Source organism: Carcharodon carcharias, chromosome 21, assembly GCF_017639515.1.
Source record: "Carcharodon carcharias isolate sCarCar2 chromosome 21, sCarCar2.pri, whole genome shotgun sequence".
NCBI classification, from domain to species: domain Eukaryota; kingdom Metazoa; phylum Chordata; class Chondrichthyes; order Lamniformes; family Lamnidae; genus Carcharodon; species Carcharodon carcharias.
Genome location: NC_054487.1, coordinates 82339197 through 82362144, shown reverse-complemented (window position 1 = coordinate 82362144; position 22948 = coordinate 82339197). Strand labels below are relative to the sequence as shown.

Below are 22948 nucleotides of genomic sequence, written 5' to 3'. Positions count from 1 at the left end.
GGGTCTGGGTCTGGGGGTGTGTGTGTGGGTCTGGGGGTGTGTGTGGGGGTGTGGGTCTGGGTGTGTGTGGGTCTGGGTGTGTGTGTGTGTGGGGGGGGCGTCTGGGTGAATGTGTGTGGGGGGGGTCTGGGTGTGTGCGCGCGTCTGGGTGTGCGTGCGCGCGTCTGGGTGTGCGTGCGCGCGTCTGGGGGTATGCGTGTGGGTCTGGGTGTGTGCGTGTGGGTCTGGGTGTGTGTGCGTGTGGGTCTAGGTGGGTGTGTGTGGGTCTGTGTGTCTGGGTGTGTGTGTGTGTGGGTCTGGGTGTGTGTGTGTGGGGGTCTGGGTGTGTGTGTGTGGGGGTCTGGGTGTGTGTGTAGGGGTCTGGGTGTGTGTGTGGGGGTCTGGGTGTGTGTGTGTCTGGGTGTGTGTGTGTGGGGGTCTGGGTGTGTGTGTAGGGGTCTGGGTGTGCGTGTGGGGGTCTGGGTGTGTGTGTGTGTGAGTCTGGGTGTGTGTGTGTGGGTGTGTGAGTCTGGGTGTGTGTGTCTGGGTGTGTGTGTGTGTGTCTGGGTGTGTGTGTGTCTGGGTGTGTGTGTGTGTGGGTCTGGGTGTGTGTGTGTGGGTGTGTGTGTGGGTCTGGGTGGGTGTGTGTGGGGGTCTGGGTGGGTGTGTGTGCGGGTCTGGGTGTGTGTGTGTGGGGATCTGGGTGTGTGTCTGGGTGTGGGTGTGTGTGTCTGGGTGTGGGTGTGTGTGTCTGGGTGTGTGTGTCTGGGTGTGGGTGTGTGGGTCTGGGTGTGTGTGTGCGTGTGTGTGTGTGTGGGTCTGGGTCTGGGGGTGTGTGTGGGGGTGTGGGTCTGGGTGTGTGTGGGTCTGGGTGTGTGTGTGTGTGGGGGGGGGTGTCTGGGTGAATGTGTGTGTGGGGGGGGTCTGGGTGTGTGTGGGTGTGTGCGCGCGTCTGGGTATGTGTGCGCGCGTCTGGGTGTGTGTGTGTGGGTCTGGGTGTGTGCGTATGGGTCTGTGTGTGTGTGTGTGGGTCTGTGTGTCTGGGTGTGTCTGGGTGTGTGTGTGGGTCTGGGTGTGTCTGTGTGGGGGTCTGGGTGTGTGTCTGGGTGTGGGTGTGTGTGTGTGGGGGTCTGGGTGTGTGTGTGTGGGTCTGGGTGTGTGTGTGGGTGGGTCTGGGTGTGTGTGTGCGTGTGTGTGTGTGGGTCTGGGTCTGGGGGTGTGTGTGTGGGTCTGGGAGTGTGTGTGGGTGGGTCTGGGTGTGTGTGTGTGTGTGTGTGTGTGTGTGTGGGGGGGGGCGTCTGGGTGAATGTGTGTGTGGGGGGGTCTGGGTGTGTGTGTGTGGGGGTCTGGGTGTGTGTGTGTGGGTGTGTGTGTCTGGGTGTGTGTGGGTGGGTCTGGGTGTGTGTGTGGGTGGGTCTGGATGTGTGTGTGCGTGTGTGTGTGTGTGTGAGTCTGGGAGTGTGTGTGTGTGTGGGGGGGGGGGCGTCTGGGTGAATGTGTGTGTGGGGGGGTCTGGGTGTGTGTGGGTGTGTGCGCGCGTCTGGGTGTGTGTGTGTGGGTCTGGGTGTGTGTGTGTGTGGGTCTGGGTGTGTGTGTGTGTGAGTCTGGGTGTGTGTGTGTGGGTCTGGGAGTGTGTGTGTGTGTGTGGGGGGGGGGCGTCTGGGTGAATGTGTGTGTGGGGGGGGTCTGGGTGTGTGTGGGTGTGTGCGCGCGTCTGGGTGTGTGTGTGTGGGTCTGGGTGTGTGTGTGTGGGGGTCTGGGTGTGTGTGTGGGGGTCTGGGTGTGTGTATGTGTGAGTCTGGGTGTGTGTGTGTGGGTGTGTGAGTCTGGGTGTGTGTGTCTGGGTGTGTGTGTGTGTGTCTGGGTGTGTGTGTGTGTGGGTCTGGGTGTGTGTGTCGGTGGGCCTGGGTGTGTGTGTGTGGGTGTGTGTGTGGGTCTGGGTGGGTGTGTGTCGGGGTCTGGGTGGGTGTGTGTGTGGGTCTGGGTGTGTGTGTGTGGGGATCTGGTTGTGTGTCTGGGTGTGGGTGTGTGTGTCTGGGTGTGTGTGGGGGTCTGGGTGTGTGTGTCTGGGTGTGTGTGTCTGGGCGTGTGTGTGGGTCTGGGTGTGTGTGTGCGTGTGTGTGTGTGGGTCTGGGTCTGGGGGTGTGTGTGTGGGTCTGGGGGTGTGTGTGGGGGTGTGGGTCTGGGTGTGTGTGTGTGTGTGGGGGGGGCGTCTGGGTGAATGTGTGTGTGGGGGGGTCTGGGTGTGTGTGTGTGTGTGTGCGCGCGTCTGGGTATGTGTGCGCGCATCTGGGTGTGTGTGTGTGGGTCTGGGTGTGTGCGTGTGGGTCTGGGTGTGTGCGTGTGGGTCTGGGTGTGTGTGTGTGTGGGTCTGGGTGTGTGTGTGGGTCTGTGTGTCTGGGTGTGTCTGGGTGTGTGTGTGTCGGTCTGGGTATGTCTGTGTGGGGGTCTGGGTGTGTGTGTGTGAGTCTGGGTGTGTGTGTGTGTGTGGGTCTGTGTGTCTGGGTGTGTGTGTGTGGGTCTGAGTGTGTGTGTGTGTGGGTCTGGGTGTGTGTGTGTGTGTGGGGGTCTGGGTGTGTGTGTGTGTGTGGGGGTCTGGGTGTGTGTGTGTGTGGGGGTCTGGGTGTGTGTGTGTGGGGGTCTGGGTGTGTGTGGGTGAGTCTGGGTGTGTGTGTGTGTGTGTGGGGGTCTGTGTGTCTGGGTGTGTGTGTGTGGGTCTGGGTGTGTGTGTGGGGGTCTGGGTGTGTGTGTGTGTGGGTCTGGGTGTGTGTGTGTGTGGGTCTGGGTGTGTGTGTGTGTGGGTCTGGGTGTGTGTGTGTGTGGGTCTGGGGGTGTGTGTGTGAGTCTGGGGGTGTGTGTGTGGGCCTGGGTGTGTGTGTGTGTATCTCTGGGTGTGTGTGTATCTCTGGGTGTGTGTGTGTGGGGGTCTGGGTGTGTGTGTAGGCGGGTCTGGGTGTGTGTGTGTGGGTCTGTGTGTGTGGGACTGGGTGTATGTGTGTGTGTGTGTGGGTCTGGGTGTATGTGTGTGTGTCTGGGTGTGTGTGTGGGTCTGGGTGTGTGTCTGGGTCTGGGTGGGTGTGTGTGTGGGTCTGGGTGTGTGTGTGGGGGGGTCTGGGTGTGTGTGTGTGGGGCTGTGTGTGGGTCTGTGTGTGTGGGTCTGGGTGTATGTGTGTGGGTCTGGGTGTATGTGTGTGTGTGTGGGTCTGGGTGTATGTGTGTGTGTGTGGGTCTGGGTGTATGTGTGTGGGTCTGGGTGTATGTGTGTGTGTGTGGGTCTGGGTGTATGTGTGTGTGTGTGGGTCTGGGTGTATGTGTGTGGGTCTGGGTGTATGTGTGTGTGTGTGGGTCTGGGTGTATGTGTGTGTGTGTGGTTCTGGGTGGGTGTGTGTGTGGGTCTGGGTGTATGTGTGTGCGCTGAATGCAGATTCTAACCTTAATTTCTCTGCTAGTTTGCTGTTTTACTCACACCTGCGACTGTTTCATTTTGAATCGGAGAATATTTCCTCCTTAATACCCAACTAATGGACAATTCCCTCCAGATATTTTCAAATATTGCGACTCCTGTAAATGACTTGTCTATTTATTTTATTAGATGCTGAATATTATTGAGACTCTCACTGATCTCAGGAGAATGTTTCTCTCACCGATCTCTGTCATGTTTCTGTTCCAGTTATTGTCGGCAGCTAAATTTTTCCAGCTTGAGGCTCTGCAACGACACTGTGAGCTCCTGTGTGCAAAAATCATCAGCGTCGACAACTGTGTCGAGATGTATAATCATGCCAAGGTGAGGGCAATTACCTAAACACGAACTTATCTATCTCTACCTCGCTGTGTTTCCCCCTCCCTCACAGCCCCCTCTTGTCACTCGCTATTGTGCCTTCTCTCCCACTCGCCCTCGCCCTCCCTCTCCCACTCGCCCTCCCTCCCTCTCCCACCCGCCCTCCCTCTCTCTCCCACCCGCCCTCCCTCTCCCACTCGCCCTCCCTCTTTCTCCCACCCGCCCTCCCTCTCTCTCCCACTCGCCCTCCCCCTCTCTCGCCCTCCCTCCCTCTCTCTCTCCCACCCGCCCTCCCCCTCTCTCTCCCACTCGCCCTCCCTCTCTCTCCCACCCGCCCTCCCTCTCTCTCCCACCCGCCCTCCCTCTCCCACTCGCCCTCCCTCTCTCTCCCACCCGCCCTCCCTCTCCCACTCGCCCTCCCTCTCTCTCTCCCACCCGCCCTCCCCCTCTCTCTCCCACTCGCCCTCCCTCTCTCTCCCACTCGCCCTCCCTCTCTCTCCCACCCGCCCTCGCCCTCCCTCTCCCACTCGCCCTCCCTCCCTCTCCCACCCGCCCTCCCTCCCTCTCCCCCCCGCCCTCGCCCTCTCCCCTCTCTCTCGCCCTCCCTCTTTCTCCCACCCGCCCTCCCTCTCTCTCCCACCCGCCCTCCCTCTCTCTCCCACCCGCCCTCGCCCTCCCTCTCCCACCCGCCCTCCCTCCCTCTCCCACCCGCCCTCCCTCTCTCTCCCACTCGCCCTCCCTCTTTCTCCCACCCGCCCCCCCTCTCTCTCCCACTCACCCTCCCTCTTTCTCCCACCCGCCCTCCCTCTCTCTCCCACTCGCCCTCCCCCTCTCTCGCCCTCCCTCCCTCTCTCTCGCCCTCCCTCCCTCTCTCTCTCCCACCCGCCCTCGCCCTCCCTCTTTCTCCCACCCGCCCTCCCTCTCTCTCCCACTCGCCCTCCCCCTCTCTCGCCCTCCCTCCCTCTCTCTCTCCCACCCGCCCTCCCTCTCTCTCCCGCCCGCCCTCCCTCTTTCTCCCACCCGCCCTCCCTCTCTCTCCCACTCGCCCTCCCTCTCCCACTCGCCCTCCCTCTCTCTCTCCCACTCGCCCTCCCTCTCTCTCCCACCCGCCCTCCCTCTCTCTCCCACCCGCCCTCCCTCTCCCACTCGCCCTCCCTCTCCCACTCGCCCTCCCTCTCTCTCTCCCACTCCGCCCTCCCTCTCTCTCTCCCACTCGCCCTCCCTCTTTCTCCCACCCGCCCTCCCTCTCTCTCCCACCCGCCCTCCCTCTCCCACTCGCCCTCCCTCTCCCTCCCACCCGCCCTCCCTCTCTCTCTCCCACTCGCCCTCCCTCTCTCTCCCACCCGCCCTCCCTCTTCTCCCACCCGCCCTCCCTCTCTCTCCCACTCGCCCTCCCTCTCTCTCCCACCCGCCCTCGCCCTCCCTCTCTCTCCCACCCGCCATCCCTCTCTCTCCCACTCGCCCTCCCTCTCCCACTCGCCCTCCCTCTCTCTCCCACCCGCCCTCCCTCTCTCTCCCACTCGCCCTCCCTCTCTCTCTCGCCCTCCCCCTCTCTCTCACCCTCCCCCTCTCTCTCGCCCTCCCTCCCCCTCTCTCTCACCCTCCCCCTCTCTCTCGCCCTCCCTCCCCCTCTCTCTCACCCTCCCCCTCTCTCTCGCCCTCCCTCCCCCTCTCTCTCGCCCTCCCCCCTCTCTCTCGCCCTCCCTCCCCCTCTCTCTCGCCCTCCCCCTCTCTCTCACCCTCCCTCCCTCTCTCTCTCGCCCTCCCTCTCTCTCACCCTCCCTCCCTCTCTCTCTCGCCCTCCCTCTCTCTCACCCTCCCCCTCTCTCTCGCCCTCCCTCCCCCTCTCTCTCGCCCCTCCCTCCCCCTCTCTCTCGCCCTCCCCCTCTCTCTCACCCTCCCTCACCCTCTCTCTCGCCCTCCCTCTCTCTCACCCTCCCTCACCCTCTCTCTCTCTCCCGCCCGCCCTCTCTCTCTCTCTCTCTCTCTTCTGCCCGCCCTCTCTCTCTATCTCTCTCCGGCCCGCCCTCTCGCTCTCTCTCTCTTCTGCCCGCCCTCTCTCTCTATCTCTCTCCGGCCCGCCCTCTCGCTCTCTCTCTCTCCCGCCCGCCCTCTCGCTCTCCCTCTGTTGAGAGAGATGGTGATACATTGGAGCTGGGTGTTGTTAGCGTATTTGGGAAAGCTGATATTCTGTTTCTGGAGGGTGTCACTGAGGGACAGCAAATAGGGAGGGGCAAAGGTTAGAACCTTGTGGGCATAAGAGATCACAAAGTGGCAATTGCAGGAGGTTCTCAACTTACGATCGAATAGATAAGAATGGAACTAGGCCCAATCCGCCGAACTTTTAGCAGAGAGGTGTTGGAGAAGGGTGGTGCGATCAACCATGTCAAAGGCTGCGGACAGGTTGAGAAGGATGAGGAAGGATAGTTTACCACGGTCACAGTTGCATATTTGTAACTTTGATAGGAGTTATGGTGAAAATCTGTTGGGAGAGAGGTGTGGGGATAAATGGGCACAGATCGGGAAGTGACAACATGCTCAGGGCCTTGGCAGATGAATAGGGAGTTGGAGGTGGGTTGGTAGTTTGCAAAGACAGAGGCCTGTTATCACTGACCCGCTGACAGTATTTTATTTGCCTCCCTCTAGTTTGTTGGAGCTTCTCATCTCTCTGCGTTCTGTGAAGGATACTTCCTGAAGAATATGGTCTCTCTGATGGAGAATGAAGCTTTTAAACAGTTATTGTACTCCTCCGGGGAGGACTCACAGGGACAGGATGTACTGCGTGATTTAGAGACTGCACTGACAACAAGGATCCAGTCAATACACCTATCAACCTCGAAGGGATCCATTGTGTGATCCAGACATGGCTGACTTGTTTGGCTTCGGACGTTATGGATTAAGCTTTGAATCTGATGAAAAAATAATTCGTTTCGCTAAGAAGTGTGGGACGAGTGACAGAGTAGTGACAGGTTCCATTCCAGCCCTCTGTGCACTTCTTTTTAACTCTGAACAATTCCAGATGTTTCTCAAAGTCCCATCAAGCTTCTTTCGATTCACGGCCGCCAAAGCAAATATAATCATCTCCGAGGAAAACCAGATTTTTCCAACGATGAGGAGACTGGACTTGTGTCTGGGTTGGAGCTGTGTGTGTCTCCACAAGCAGAGTCTGGGATCTTAACCTGTTTCATGTTTACTGTGGCCACAGAGTCCCTTTGACGGGTGGCCTAGAGGGGACAATGGTCAGGACATGTCCGACACACTCGCAGGTTCTGTGTGTTTGATGGTCAGTGAGGGAGGAATGAGCATTCAGAAATTGAAGCATTTCCCTGGAACCCAGAACATGCATCAGCCTAGCCCAGCTCAGCGCCAACTGGGGAGATGGTGGCAATGTGGCTGGACTAGCAATCCAGAGGCTCAAGCTAATGCTGTGGGGACAGGGGTTCAAATCCCACTGTGGCAGCTAGTGGAATTTGAATTCAATTAATTAATAAAAAATAATTAATAAATCTGGAATATAAACCTAGTCTCAACAATGGTGACCATGAAACCAGCATTGATTGTTGTAAAAACCCATCAGGTTCACCAAGGAAATCTGCCATCCTTACTCAGTCTGGCCTACGTGTGGCTCCTGTGGTTAACTCTGAAATGGCCTAGCCAGCCGCTCAGCTCAAGGGAAACTAGGGATGGGCAACAAATGTTCCACATCCCATGAAAGAATGTAGGAAAAAAATCTTAACCTTAGTTCTCGATTCGGAGATCCCAGGAAGCTGAGCTGTTGAATTTATAGTTGAGGATTTATCAATTTACTTGCGTTATTTATCTATTTGACCTCAGACTGGAGAGCTCCATCAACTTTAATCGGACTCGAGAGACATTTTGGGAAACCTAGGAGCTGGATCCAGTGACAGGATCTGCCAATAGTGTGAAATTCTGTATAATAAAAAACATTGATATATTTCTTTAATATTCCTTATATAACAATTTGTGATATGACTAAAATATTTTAGCTATGATTCAGATAGCAAGGGTTTGAAAGTGGACAGTTGTAAAGACTGTGGCTGTGCAGAGGCCAGGACCTGGAAACGAACCAAGCAGCAGTTGTCTTGTAAACATCATGACTTACATCAACACAGCTTCACGTGAGGACACTGCGATTTCACTCTGAGATCTGATGTTACAAACAAGCCAGCTCATTCTCAGCCTGACAATTATTTATTGTTCATACTGCAGCAACCAGCAATGCCCAGGAAGTGAGAATATTTTAATTGATTTAAGTTATAGATTGTTATATCGATTAGTGAAGTGAATGTTTTTCTATAAAAGACTATTTAAAAATGCTCTGTAAGTCTCAGCTAAACATGTGGTGAATAATATACATGTCACCTGACGGAATAGAATGGATAACCTCACTCGGCCCAGAGAGAGGGGCTGGGCCTAATACAGATATGATGCAGGGGACCATGGGGCAGCCCCACTTAGATCAGGGGTCACTGGACAGTGATCGGGCCAAAAAACCTGAATGATTTCCCCTCTCTCTAACCCAGGGGTCACTGGACAGTGATCATGAGCAGGTACTCTGGCTGATTTCTCCTCTAACCCAGGGGTCACTGGACAGTGATCATGAGCAGGTACTCTGGCTGATTTCTCCTCTAACCCAGGGGTCACTGGACAGTGATCATGAGCAGGTACTCTGGCTGATTTCTCCTCTAACCCAGGGGTCACTGGACAGTGATCAGGAGCAGTAATCCAAGCCAAATCCCTCTCATGCTCTCTCTCTCGCGCTCTCTAACGAAGGAACCCAGGTAAGGATAGCAGAATTCCTACCCTGAGATCAGGGGTCGCTGGACTGTGATCGGGCCAGAAATCCTGACTGATTCCTCCTCTCTCTAACCCAGGGGTCACTGGACAGTGACCGGGAGTAAGAATCCTGGCTGATTTTCCCTCTAACCCAGCAATTTTTTTGCTTTTATCACTGGACAGTGATGAGCAGGAACTCTGGCTGATTTCTCCACTGACCCAGTGTTCATTAGATAGTGATCAGGAGCCCTGGCTGATTTTCCACTTTCATGTTAATTTTGAGCTTTAACCCTGGTTACCATCACCTGGAGCCAGCAATCCTCTGCATCCGGGACTGGGAATGTTTTACTATCTGTGGGCAATGTAGCTGAATTTTAGGCAAACGTCCTTTACTTTTAGGTAATGGGGAGTTTCTACAGAATCTTAAGTGATCAGAATTCCCAATGAAAATGACAAACGCCCTTAAATCATTTGAATGGAGATGTGTTTCTTCATCTGAAAAGTGAAGGCGTTGAGTGTAAAATACCGAGTGTTGTCATTCAGTTGAGCATTTTGTCACAAGATGTCGGAATGTATCGATGAGCCAAAGCCCCAATTCTTCACTTCCATTCACTTCCCATGATCTAGGGAAAAATTCAGATTCTTGTAGATTCCATCATGGACACAACGGGCAGAATGGTCTCCCTCTGGGCGGTAACGACTCTATGAAATGACTCCATTATTTGTATTAATTCTAGCATAAACTTCTCCATCTGCTGGTATTACCAGAGATTATATAGCAACCGAGCAAAAGTTCCCTGGTTCGTTCTGTTGTAGCTCAGTTGGTAACACTCTTGCCTCTGAATCAGAAGGTTGTAGGTTCAAACCCCACTCCAGAGACTTGAGCATGAAACCAAGGCTGATATGCCAGTGCAGTGTTGGGGGGTGCTGCACTGCCAGAGGTGCCACTTAATTGATGAGATATTAAAATGAGGTCCTGTCTGCACTCTCAGGGGACATGAAAGATGGCATGGCACTACTCAGAAGATGATCAGAGTGAGTTCTTCCCCAGTGTCCCAGCCAATTTTTATCCCTCATTCAACAACACAAAAACAGATTATCTGGTAATTAACACATTTTGTGGGACCTTGTGTTCAAATTGGCTACAATAGAGACTACCCTTCAGAAATACTTCATTGACTGTAAAGTGCATGTCAAAGGAGCCTTCATGAGTTGCTGCAGTGCATCTTGTAGACAGCACCTCTCAAAACTGCAACCTCTACCACCCAGAAGTTCCCCTCCAAGCCACTCACCATCCTGACTTGGAAATATACCACCGTTCCTTCACTGTCGCTGGGTCAAAGTCCTGGAACTCCCTCCCAAACAGCACTGTAGGTGTACCTGCACCACGTGGACTGCAACGGTTCAAGAAGGCAGCTCACCACCACCTTCTCAAGAGCAATAAGGGCTGGGCAGTAACTGCTGGCCCAGCCACCAACACCCACATCCCGTGAATTAATTTTTAAAGAGATGGCACACACTGCTGCCACTGTGCATCAGTGGTGGAGGGAGTGAATGTTAAAGGTGGTGTATGGGATGCCAGTCAAGCAGGCTGCTTTGTCCTGAATGTGTGGTGCAGCTTGAGCGTTGTTGGAGCTGCACTCATCCAGGTAAGTGGAGAGTATTCCATCACACTCCTGACATGTGTTGTAGATGGTGGACAGGCTTTGGGAAGTCAGGAACTGAGTTACTCGTCACATGATTCCCAGCCTCTGACCTGCTCTTGTAGCTACGGTATTTATATAGCTGGTGCACTTCAGTTTCTGGTCAATGGTAACCCCGCAGGATGTTGATAGTGGGGGAATACAGCAATAATAATGCCATTGAATGTCAAGAGGTGATGGTTAGATTCTCTCTTGTTGGAGATGGTCATTTCCTTGCATTAGTGTGGCGTGAATGTTACTTGCCATATAGCAGCCAAGCCTGAATATTGTCCAGGTCTTGCTGCATATGGATACTGACTGCTTCAGCATCTGAGTAGTCACAAATGGTACTGAACACTGTGCAGTCATCAGCAAACATCCCCATTTCTGACCTTATGTTACACTGAAGCAGCTGAAAATGGTTGGGCCGAGGACACTACCCTGAGGAACTCCTGCAGTGATGTCCTGGAACTGAGATGATTGGCCTCTGACAGCCACAACCATCTTCCTTTGTGCTAGGTATGACTCCAACCAACAGAGAGTTTTCCCCTTGATTCCCATTGACTCCAGTTTTGCTAGGGCTCCTTGATGCCACACTCAGTCAAATGCTGCCTTGATGTCAAGGGCAGTCACTCTCACCTCACCTCGGGAGCTCAGCTCTTTTGTCCATGTTTGAACCAAGGCTGTAATGAGGACAGGAGGCCAATCATCTCAGCTCCAGGACACCACTGCAGCTGTTCCTCAGGGTACTGTCCTCGGCCCAACCATCTTCAGCTGCTTCAATGTAACAAGGTCAGAAAAGGGGACGTTTGCTGATGACTGCACAGTGTTCAGTACCATTTGTGACTACTCAGATGCTGAAGCAGTCAGTATCCATATGCAGCAAGACCTGGACAATATTTAGGCTTGGCTGCTATATGGCAAGTAACATCCACGCCACACTAGTGCAAGGAAATGACCATCTTCAACAAGAGAGAATCCATCCATCACCCCTTGATGTTCAATGGTATTACCATCACTGAATCCCCCACTATCAACATCCTGAAGGGTTACCATTGACCAGAAACTGAAGTGCACCAGCTATATAAATACTGTGGCTACAAGAGCAGGTCAGAGGCTGGGAATCATGTGACGAGTAACTCAGTTCCTGACTTCCCAAAGCTTGTGCATTCACAAATAAAATTTGACATTGAGTCACAAGGAGATATTAGGTCAGATAACTAAAAGCTGGTTCAAAGATTTCTGTCTTAAGGAGCCTCTCAAAGGAGGAAAGAGAGGTGGAGAGAATTAGGGAGGAAAAGCTAGAGTTTAGGGCCCAAACAGCCGAAGGCACGGACGCCAGTGATAGAGCGATTAAAATCTGGGATAGTCTAAGAGGCTTCAGCTGGAGGAGTGCAGAGATCCGGAAGTTTGTTGGGCTGGAGGAGGATACAGAGGTAGGGAGGGGTGAGGCCATGAACGGATTTGCAAACAAGCATGAGGGTAACGGTAGAGTTAGCCAGAGAGTCATTTACAGGGAGGCCAGTCATCCCATCAAGTATATGCCAGCCCTCCTTGGAGCAAACCAATCACCTATTCTAACCTTGTTGTCCTGCAAGTTTATTTCCCTCAAGCGCCAAACCAATTCTCTTTTGAAATTATTGACTGTCTCCGCTTCCATCACCCTTGTGCGCAGTCAGGTCTGGGTCATCACTACTCGCTGTGTAAAAAGTTCTTCCTCAAATCCTAGCCCCCCCCCCCCACTATCTCTTGCCCAAAACCTTAATTCTGTGCCCTCCTAGTCTTTGTACCATTGGCTAACAGGTTTTCTGTGTCCACCTTATCGAAACCTGTCGTCATCATGCACACCTTGATCAAATCTCCCCTCAATCTCCTTTGATCCAAGGAAAACAACCCCAGCTTCTCCAAGCTAACCTTGTGGCTAAAATCCCCCATCCCTGGAACCATTCTGGTAAAATCTCCTCTGCAACCTCTCAAGAACCCTCATATCCTTAAAGTGTGGCGACCAGAACTGGATGTTAACGTTCTAGCTGGGTCCAAACCAGAGCTTTGTAAAGGTGCAGCATAACTTTTGTACACAATGCCTCGATTTAGGAAGCGCAAGATCCAATATGCTTTGCTAACCACCCTCTCAATATGTCCCACCACCACCAAAGTTGTGATCTATTGGAGAATCTTGCTTCCTTTAAGTGATGACAGAGAGTTTGACACTTGAGGTGAGGTTGCACTGTTCCTGCTGTGACAAGCAGGGACAACATCTCCATCAAATGTCACCTCTGTTCGCAAGAGCAGCTGAGAAAAAGCCCAATAGCTGTGAAACTGCAGGCAAAGGAAGCATGGGGAGGGAGAGAGAGAGACAGCATTGGTCAGTTCCACAAACCAGGTTCCTATTCTGCTCCCAGATACTAAAGCAGGAGGAATCTCACCGGAATCCCAGCCAATAATTGTCCCTTAACCAATGTCACGAAGCAGGTTACTTGCTCAGAGCCTCATGGCTGCTTGTTGCACAGGTTGGCTGCCGGGATTTCCTACATTACAACATTGGCGGTGCTTTGTATGTGTTTCACTGGCTGCGAAAGACCCTTGGAAAATGCTGTGGGAATGAAAGGCGCTATGCAAATGCCACTTGGCTCCTCGTCGGCTCAGGGCGAGGAGATTCCAGAGGGGGCGTGGCCCGGGCTGGAGGAGGCGGGGTTCTGACTGGAGGGGGCGTGGACTGGTCAGGCAAGGGTGGGGCTCTGACCGGAGGGGGCGGGGTCCGTGCTGGGGAGGTGGGAGAGAACCGGACTGGGGGGCGGGGTTCAGATTGGAGGGGACGGGGGTCCGGGCTGGGGGAGCGGGGTTCTGATTGGAGGGGACGGGGGGGTCCGGGCTGGGGGAGCGGGGTTCTGATTGGAGGGGACGGGGTCCGGGCTGAGGGAGCGCGGTTCTGATTGGAGGGGACGGGGACTGGGCTGGCAGGAACGGGGCTGGAGGGGGCGGTGCTCTTGCCGGATGTGACGAACCGGAATCCCCACGTGGTTCTCCAGTGCGGCCTCATTCACCGACGTTGTCATCCGGGTAGGCGGATAACCCTCCTGCAATCGGGAAAAGCGGCTGTCTCTGTCCCTGAAGCCATGCGCAGCTTGAGAACCTGTATCAGTTGGGTCCCCCGCGGGGTGGCCCAGGAAAACCCAGAGAAGGTCAGAGGGCGCGGGGTTAGAGGGTCAGTGCTGAGGGAGTGCCGCACTGTCGGAGGGGCAGCGTTGAGGGAGAGCCGCACTGTCGGAGGGGCAGCGCTGAGGGAGAGCCGCGGTGTCGGAGGGGCAGCGCTGAGGGAGAGCCGCACTGTCGGAGGGACAGCGCTGAGGGAGCGCCGCACTGTCGGAGGGGCAGCGCTGAGGGAGAGCCGCGGTGTCGGAGGGGCAGCGCTGAGGGAGAGCCGCACTGTCGGAGGGACAGCGCTGAGGGAGCGCCGCACTGTCGGAGGGGCAGCGCTGAGGGAGAGCCGCGGTGTCGGAGGGACAGCGCTGAGGGAGAGCCGCCGTGTCGGAGGGGCAGCGCTGAGGGAGAGCCGCACTGTCGGAGGGGCAGCGCTGAGGGAGAGCCGCACTGTCGGAGGAGCAGCGCTGAGGGAGAGCCGCGGTGTCGGAGGGGCAGCGCTGAGGGAGAGCCGCGGTGTCGGAGGGGCAGCGCTGAGGGAGAGCCGCGGTGTCGGAGGGGCAGCGCTGCGGGAGAGCCGCGGTGTCGGAGGGGCAGCGCTGCGGGAGAGCCGCGGTGTCGGAGGGGCAGCGCTGCGGGAGAGCCGCGGTGTCGGAGGGGCAGCGCTGCGGGAGAGCCGCGGTGTCGGAGGGGCAGCGCTGCGGGAGAGCCGCGGTGTCGGAGGGGCAGCGCTGCGGGAGAGCCGCGGTGTCGGAGGGGCAGCGCTGCGGGAGAGCCGCGGTGTCGGAGGGGCAGCGCTGCGGGAGAGCCGCGGTGTCGGAGGGGCAGCGCTGCGGGAGAGCCGCGGTGTCGGAGGGGCAGCGCTGCGGGAGAGCCGCGGTGTCGGAGGGGCAGCGCTGCGGGAGAGCCGCGGTGTCGGAGGGGCAGCGCTGCGGGAGAGCCGCGGTGTCGGAGGGGCAGCGCTGCGGGAGAGCCGCGGTGTCGGAGGGGCAGCGCTGCGGGAGAGCCGCGGTGTCGGAGGGGCAGCGCTGCGGGAGAGCCGCGGTGTCGGAGGGGCAGCGCTGCGGGAGAGCCGCGGTGTCGGAGGGGCAGCGCTGCGGGAGAGCCGCGGTGTCGGAGGGGCAGCGCTGCGGGAGAGCCGCGGTGTCGGAGGGGCAGCGCTGCGGGAGAGCCGCGGTGTCGGAGGGGCAGCGCTGCGGGAGAGCCGCGGTGTCGGAGGGGGCAGCGCTGCGGGAGAGCCGCGGTGTCGGAGGGGCAGCGCTGCGGGAGAGCCGCGGTGTCGGAGGGGCAGCGCTGCGGGAGAGCCGCGGTGTCGGAGGGGCAGCGCTGCGGGAGAGCCGCGGTGTCGGAGGGGCAGCGCTGCGGGAGAGCCGCGGTGTCGGAGGGGCAGCGCTGCGGGAGAGCCGCGGTGTCGGAGGGGCAGCGCTGCGGGAGAGCCGCGGTGTCGGAGGGGCAGCGCTGCGGGAGAGCCGCGGTGTCGGAGGGGCAGCGCTGAGTAAGTGCTCTACTGTCGGAGGGGCAGCGCTGCGGGAGCGCCGCGGTGTCGGAGGGGCAGCGCTGCGGGAGCGCCGCGGTGTCGGAGGGGCAACGCTGCGGGAGCGCCGCGGTGTCGGAGGGGCAACGCTGCGGGAGCGCCGCGGTGTCGGAGGGGCAGCGCTGCGGGAGCGCCGCGGTGTCGGAGGGGCAGCGCTGCGGGAGCGCCGCACTGTGGGAGGGTCAGCGCTGAGTAAGTGCTCTACTGTCGGAGGGTCAGCGCTAAAGGAGCGCCGCGCTGTCAGAGGGTCAGCGTTGAGTGAGCTCCGCGCTGTCAGAGGGTCTGTGATGAGAGGGCCAGCGCTGGAGGGGGCGCGGCGCTGCCGGGAGGTCCAGCGCTGGGGGGGTGGGCGCGGCACTACCGAGAGGTCCAGCGCTGGGGGAGGGGCGCGGCGCTGCCGGGAGTTCCAGCGCTGGGGGGGTGCGCGGTGCTGCCGGGAGGTCCAGCGCAGGGGTGTTGGGCGGGGGGGGGGGCGCTGAGAAATTTTTGATACTGACGGGGGGATTTTTCAGCTTCTGAGGATGTTAACAAGATCAGTGACCCTGAAGACCTGCGATGTGCTTTCAGTGGATGAGCATTCAACTCCATGTGAGCGCTCAAAAATGATTTGTTGTAATATCCGCCATAGTCAAGAGTGTCTTAGAGTTAATACAAGTACGCAGGTTAGTGCTGTGTTTCTCGAGACAAAATCGGGGAGCATCCTTGGGAACTTCTGGCGAAAATGTCAGCTTATCCTGGCAATTATCGAAGCTGGCAGTCTTGGCACCTGCTCCAGCAAGTTACAATTTTCAGATTGCTCAGCTAATACTCGGCTCCAGGTTACTGGTCAGTTTCAGACTGCGGGGAAACTCTCAAATGTCTGATTGTCTGGGTGCTTTGGTGTCCAGTTGAAAGGGAAGTTGAAGAGTCATTCGGACTCGAAAAGTTAACTGTATCCCTCTCCGCAGGTGCTCTTAGACCTGCTGAGTTTTTCCAGGTATTTTTGTTTTTTTTTCTAGATTTCCGCATCCGCAGTATTTTGCTTTTATGATGAGGAAAGTTCCTTTTGGAATGGTGGTCATTGCTGTAAATTTTCATTTCCAGGTGACTCTGAGTAGGCAAGAGTTGCAGCAATTAATCCTCAATGCAAGAGAAGAACTTGAGTAAGTTATAGTCCTTCCTCTTCTACTCCTGCACAAAAATTTCCTTTAGCATAGAAGATCAGAAGAAATAGGCAATTCGCTGCCAGCCTTTGGGGGCGCAATGGCAAGTGGAAAAATGAGCGAGGTCCTCGACTGATAAACACATTAAATACCGTGGGTTTGTTTCCAGTGATCAGGAGGAGGGGGAGGAACAGGCAGTGGAAAAGAATGAGGCGGAGCCGTTGGATGGAACAGACAATCCCGTGATTGTCTCCAGTGATTCCAAGACCCTGGAGGAGGGAGAACAGGAGGAAGACAACGACAGCCTGGCAGAATATGACCTCGATAGATATGATGAGGAAGAGGGTGAGTGTGGCAGGAGTTTGGTTCAGGATGTGATGCTGGCGATCTCTCCTTGAACCACAGTGCCACCATTTATCATTTCAACTCATAAATTGATCCAGTCACTTTGCAATGTTCATTAAATCCACGGTGTTCACTGGAATAAGTTTTCCTGCTTTTATCTTGATCTATTTGGGAACAATTTATTCCTTAAAAATGTCTCTAACGCACAAGGCAAAATGAAACAACAAATTCTCGTCCTTATTTTCAAATCCCTCCATGAGCTCGCCCCACCCTGTAATTTCCTCCAGCCCCACAACTCTCTGAGATATCTGTGTTGCTCTGATTCAGGTGTCTTGAGCATCCTTGAATTTTAATCACTCCATCATTGGTGACTGCGCCTTCCACTGTCTAGGCCCAAACTCTGGAATTCCCTCCCTAAACCTCTCCACCTGCCCCTCTCTCGTACTCTCCTCCTTTAAGACGCTCCTTTGACCAAGCTTTTTGTTACCTGTCCTAATTTCTCCTTATGTAGGTCAGTCATATGTTTGGTTTTATAAAGCTTCTGTGTAGCACCTTGTGACCTTCTATTGCATTAGAAGTGCTATATAAATACAAGTTGTTGAGAGAGAGAGAGAGCACAAGGGCAATGGGGTGAATGGGACTGAAGGAGAGGACATTTATGATGGGTCAACTTGCTGTAAAATTCTTATTTTGAAGGTGCATCGATGTTGGAAGCTGTTCCGAGTTTTTCCAGAATGGACCAGGACTGCCCATTTATCTTGTCCTGGCCGCTTCTCCAGGTCTGACATTAGCCGCCCCGACTTGCTTAATCTCATGAGGGAGAATTTTCAAGAACACCCTCCCTTGCCCACATGCCTGTTCTTGGAAAGCACTGGAATGCCGTCAATTTTTCCAAGTCCTTTAAATCTAGATACTAACTTTGCACAGACTGTCAGGGTTCTGGATTCACACAAGCATTGTGTTGCATCGAAGTATCGGACTCATTTCTTGGGATGCTGGCATGGCTAACGAGGCATTTGTTTGTTGCCCACCCCTAATTCCCCTTGAACTGAGCGGCTTGCTCATTCATTTCATAGGGGCAGTTAAGAGTCAACCGCATTGCTGTGGGTCTGGAGTCACGTGTAGGCCAGACCAGGTAAGGACGGCAGATTTCCTTCTCTGAAGGACATTAGTGAACCAAATGGGTTTTTATGACAATCGATGATAGTTTCATGTTTGCCATTACTGAGACTAGCTTTCAATTCCAGATTTACTAATTGAATTTATTAATTGAATTTAAATTCCACCAGCTGCCGTGGTGGGATTTGAACCCCTGTCCCCAGAGCGTTAGCCTGAGCCTCTGGATTCTGTCTATACAGCAACCTATAAGCTTCAACCATGGCCCAAACCAAATATTTAACCACTATTTTGATGGAAATAATCAGCTTTACAGATTTAATAACACCCCATCAGTGAAATAAGCAAAATACTCCACTTGTGACACATTGTTTGCCCGGTCCTTGAAACAGCTGTCACTTAATAAATCATGTTTAAGCAGCACACATCTCTGGAACCAATTAACCTTGTGTCTCCTTAATTTATAGAGCTTTTCTTTTGACAATGACACTGCCTTTCTGTGTAGGTGGCGTGAATCTTGGTGATAGTTTGGGAGGACTCATGGTTTATGCTAGCAATGAAGAGGACCCGTACATCACTCTTAAAACTACAGTAAGTAGGAGCAGGAAGCTTCACAAAATTCGCCCGTCCCTGCTTGTGATTCTTTTTCTTCATGACAATGTTACATAAATGTCCTTTAGTGATTAATGAATCTATAAGTCTAGTGCCTGCTGCCATCCTCCTGCTCTTGAGCTGCATGCAGTGCTTCCGTACCTTGAAACTTAAACTAGCCATTTATGTTGTAGGACCAATATGAAGATGAAGATTTCAAAATCAAGCCCACTGATAATCTGATAGTTGTGGGGAAGGCCGACAAGGATTGCTGCAGCCTTGAGATATACGGTGAGATCGTCAGTCAATCCTCCTTCGCATATCAGATTATACAGCCGGAGATTCTTGTATTCTGTCTTGGGAGAAGCTCTTGGGGTTGGCTGGTGTTGGAGAAGGTGGTAACAGTTATTGCTGGCCTGAGTCCTCCCCCAGAATGTGGTTTAAATCTCTGTCATAGCAGGTCGAATTACAGATTGGAGAGAACTAACCCGACATTCTCAAACCCCAGGAATCCTGTGCATTGTAGTGTCAACTGTGGCTCAGTGGGTCGCCCCTTTGCCTCTAAGTCAGAAAGTTGAAGGTTCATGTTGCACTCCAGAGACTTGAGTCATAAAAATCTATGCCAGCTCTCCAGGACTCAGGGAGTGCTGCACTGTTGGGGGTGCTGTCTTTTGGTTGAGGCATTAAACTACGGGGTGGGCCTAAAAGTTTCCTGTGGCGCTATTTTGAAGGAGAGCTGGGGAATTCTCACCAGTGTTCTGGTCAATATTTATCCCCCAACCAACGTCACACTAGAAAGAAATAGATTATAATCACATTGCCCTGTGTAAAATGGCTGTTGCCTTTCTTATAGTGATACACTTCGAAAGAAACATTATTGGCTGTAAAACACTTCGAGGTGTCCTGAGTTTATAAAATGCACTATACAAATACAAGTCCTTTTCTATTCATTTGATAGTTATGAGGAGGGATTGGATAGATTGGGGTTATTTTCCCTGGAGCAGAGGAGATTGAGGAAGGACATGATTGAGCTGTATAAAATTATGAGGGGCATAGATAGGGTAGACAGAAAGGAACTTTTCCCCTTGGTGGAGGGATCAATAACCAGGGGGCATAAATTTAAGATAAGGGGCAGGAGGTTTAGAGGGGGTGTTAGGAAGAATTTTTTCACCCAGAGGGTGGTGGGAATCTGGAACTCACGGCCTGAAAGGCTGATAGAGGCAGGAACCCTCATAACATTTAAAAATATTTGGATGTGCACTTGCGATGCCATGGCATAAAAGGCTATAGGCCTAGTGCTGGAAAATGGGATTAGAATAGTTCGGTACTTGTTCGACTGGCGCAGACTTGATGGGATGAAGGGCCTTTTTCTTTGCTGTAGACCTCGATATAGTTTTGTTCATTCCTGTTGCGTGGTGCTAATGGTTACTGGTGCTGCATTGCATCGTTTGTAGGTCCTGTGCCAGATTTATTTAGTGATGGGGAGTGTAGTAGAGCAGAGTGCAAAGCTCTGGTCAGTATATTGTGGTGAGCTGTGATGTGGCGGGGGGGGGGGGGGGGAGATGTTCCTCAATGTAGTTTGCTGTTGGACACACTCACAATGAATTGTCTCTTACAGTTCATAACCGAGAGGAGCAATCTCTCTACGTCCATCATGACTTGCTGCTGCCTGCTTACCCGCTGTGTGTTGAATGGATCAACTTTGATCCAAATCCAGAAAAACTAACAGGTAGGTTGCGGGGGGGATGTCGCTCAAGAAAGTTTTCATCTAATGGTTGCCTAATTGGTTTGCACCAATTGTCGTGGAATTTTCTGCTGAAAGCCCAGGCTATATAGGCTGAGACCCTGGCTAGTAAAATGAAAGCAACTTGGAGCTTTGTCTCCCTGAGCTGCTGCTCACTCCCAGAACTCGCCGACAAGTGTGTTGGCAAACGCCTAGCCACTTCATTGGCTAATTAGAGTTGCGATCCATCCTTATGATCTACCTCGCCCTCACCCTCTTCTCCTCAAGCATACTTACAAACATACAAATGAGGAGGAGTAGGCCACTTGGCCCCTCGAGCCTGCTCCGCCATTCAGTAAGATCATGGCTGATCTGATTGTAACTTCCCTCCTACCCCCGATAACCTTTCACCCGCCTGTTAATAAAGAGCCTATCTAGCTCTCCCTTAAAAATATTCAAGACTCTGCTTCCACTGCCTTCTGAGGAAAAGAGTTCCAAGTCTCACAGCCGTCTGAAAGAAAACCTTTCGCCTCATCGCTGCCTTAAATAGGCGACGCCTTATTTTTAAACAGTGACCCCCTAGTTCTAGATTCTTCCACAAGAGGAAACATCCTCTCCACATCCACCCTGTCAAGACCTTACATGTTTCAATCATGTTGCCTGTCACTCTTCTAAACTCCAGTGAATACAAGCCTAGCCTGTCCATCCTTTCCTCACAAGAGAACTCACCCAATCCAGATATCAAATCTAGTAAACCTTCTCCGAACTGATTCTAACGCATTTATATCCTTCCTCAACTAAGGAGACCCGTACTGTACACAGTACACCAGATGTGGTCTCATCAATGCCCTGTACAACTGTAGCATAACCTCCCTACTTTTGTATTCAATTCCCCTTGCAATAAACAATATCATTCCATTAGATAAAAACAAAAAAACTGCGGATGCTGGAAATCCAAAACAAAAACAGAATTACCTGGAAAAACTCAGCAGGTCTGGCAGCATCGGCGGAGAAGAAAAGAGTTGACGTTTCGTGTCCTCATGGCCCTTCAACAGAACAGTTCTGTTGAAGAGTCATGAGGACTCGAAACGTCAGCTAATATCACTCCAATAGCTTTCCTAATCACTTGCTTGACTTCTCTAACTCGGGGTATCTGCCCGCCCACTCGCTCCCCTCCACCAATTGACTGTTCTTTCGATTACACGTTTCCTCCACCCTCTGCTGTCTCCGTTCTGTTTGTTTCCCTTTTTTTATTCTCTCGATCCTTACTTTTCCAACTCAAGCTTCTGTGCATCGTGCTGCTTTATCATAACTTTAAATGCAGCTTTGGAATCTTTCCAGATCCCCGGGTTTTGTATGTTTTTTTTTCTTTCCCAAGACCTGTTCTATGGGTGTTAAGCCCCGTTCACTGGCCACTCCCTGAGCAGATGTTTCGTTTGTCCTGAGCAGTTGGTACTCTGTGTCCTGTTCCCCCACCACCCCCCCCTACTCTTGGCCCCTGATTAGATTTTTCTCCTTGTAGGGAATTATGCTGCAGTGGGTAACATGACTCCTGTGATTGATGTGTGGAACCTGGATGTGGTCGATTGTCTGGAACCCGCCTTCAGCCTGGGGGACAAGACAGCAAAGAAAAAGAAGCAACCCAGAAAGGTATTGAAGAGCTCGTATAGTTCACGTGCTGTGGGCAGCTCGTGTGGGCATTTACTCTGTGTTGCTACTTGTTAATACTGACCAGCCTGACTGACTGATAACCAAGGCCTGCCCTACAGTCCTAGTCCACGGGCAGCCAGCTCAATCCTCACCCTGTTTTTTAATCTCAGAGCTTGTTTGATTTTTGGCTTCACACTGTGTAAGCAACGGCGAAAGGGAGCCTGGCAGTATGGATCAGCTCCCTTCCCTTTTCCACTCTCTTGTCATCTCCCCCCCCCACCACCCCCAGCCTGAACACAGGTCATTTAATGTTCAACATTGGGATCAACAATTGAAGAATTGACCCTGGCATCACCGCATTGTACAGCTCCTGGCCATTGTGCTGTGCTTTAACATTGGCTCTTTCATCAGGGCAGGAGCCTTGTGTTTTCTGATGTGTGTGCAGACAGTCTTAACTGTTCACTCAAACAGCCAGACTGTACTGCTTGAGGCATGTTTCTCTGCAGGGAATCAACTGGTAAGAAGTAAACCTGAAATTTCTCATCAATGGTAATTGATTATTTCAGGGTGCTGCAAGTGCGGAGAAAGGAGAGGAGGGACACACTGATACCGTTCTTGACGTTTCCTGGAACAGACAGATCAGGTAATACCTACACTACCGTATTGCCACTTTCTTTACAAGGATGTGCAAACTGTAATGTAGAGAAAGAGAATAAACGCAAATGCTGACCTCATTCTGTCACCGGCTGAGGTTGGCACCTTGTATGTCTGACAGGCAGCACTTGGTTTCGCCACAAGGTGTCAGTATTTGATGAGAAATTAGCTTTGACGACTTTCTAAAAGTTGTGGTTATATTAAAATTTGACTATGTTGCGTAACAACATATTTTTGTTCAAATACTTGTGTATAATACTAGTGAGTTCCTCTGTTTGAACTCTCATTTTCTCATTGATGTGGGTCTGTGTAATTGAACTCTGTCAGGTTAATGGTTCTGGGGAATTAACAGGAGAAGCACTAATCTAACCAACTACCAGGAGATGGTGCTGTTGGTTTATTTTCCTTCTCTCAGTATTAGCTTAGTGCTAGTAACTAGAGGGGAGCGAGGAAATGGACTTCTTAGTGTTAGAAACCAGTGGGGAGGGAGGAGGTGGACAGTTTAGTGCTACTAACTAGTGAGGAAGTGCTCAGCTCACTGCTAGTAACGAGTCAGCGAGGAAATGTGTGTTTGGATGTGTGCCTCGTGTCCATACAGAGCTGACTCTGATGATGGTAGCTCGAGAGCCAGAGTGATTGTTCCTAGTTTTGATTTTTTTTCCCGTAAGTACCTTAATGAGTTGAACGTGTGGTAGAGCAAAATACAGAATAATTTAGTACAGGGTCATTTATTGTTGCTTTCCTGAAGGACAGAGTGAGGTTTGGATTTGAAGCCATCAATGACGATGCTGCTAACTATTGTTTGTTGAATGGTAG

At 53.1% G+C, this 22948-nt stretch overlaps 2 protein-coding genes across 4 annotated transcripts in view; both read left to right on the top strand.

The window, feature by feature from the left end:
- The window catches only part of btbd11b (BTB (POZ) domain containing 11b), a 133482-nt gene extending 126254 nt beyond the window's left edge, over positions 1-7228 (top strand). For both annotated transcript variants that reach the window (XM_041216494.1, XM_041216493.1), the window contains 2 exons: positions 3650-3763; positions 6404-7228. In XM_041216494.1, the coding sequence (XP_041072428.1) occupies positions 3650-3763; positions 6404-6613 (324 nt within the window). In that variant the 3' untranslated portion in view covers positions 6614-7228. The remainder of the gene's footprint in view (positions 1-3649; positions 3764-6403) is intronic.
- A 6028-nt stretch (positions 7229-13256) lies between these two features.
- The window catches only part of pwp1 (PWP1 homolog, endonuclein), a 44136-nt gene continuing 34444 nt past the window's right edge, over positions 13257-22948 (top strand). The window contains exons 1-8 of one of the 2 annotated variants that reach the window (XM_041216531.1): positions 13257-13418; positions 15995-16053; positions 16223-16398; positions 18020-18105; positions 18300-18396; positions 19724-19834; positions 21351-21478; positions 22045-22121. In XM_041216531.1, the coding sequence (XP_041072465.1) occupies positions 13353-13418; positions 15995-16053; positions 16223-16398; positions 18020-18105; positions 18300-18396; positions 19724-19834; positions 21351-21478; positions 22045-22121 (800 nt within the window). In that variant the 5' untranslated portion in view covers positions 13257-13352. The remainder of the gene's footprint in view (positions 13419-15994; positions 16054-16222; positions 16399-18019; positions 18106-18299; positions 18397-19723; positions 19835-21350; positions 21479-22044; positions 22122-22948) is intronic. The other variant, XM_041216532.1, reaches the window with a different exon arrangement.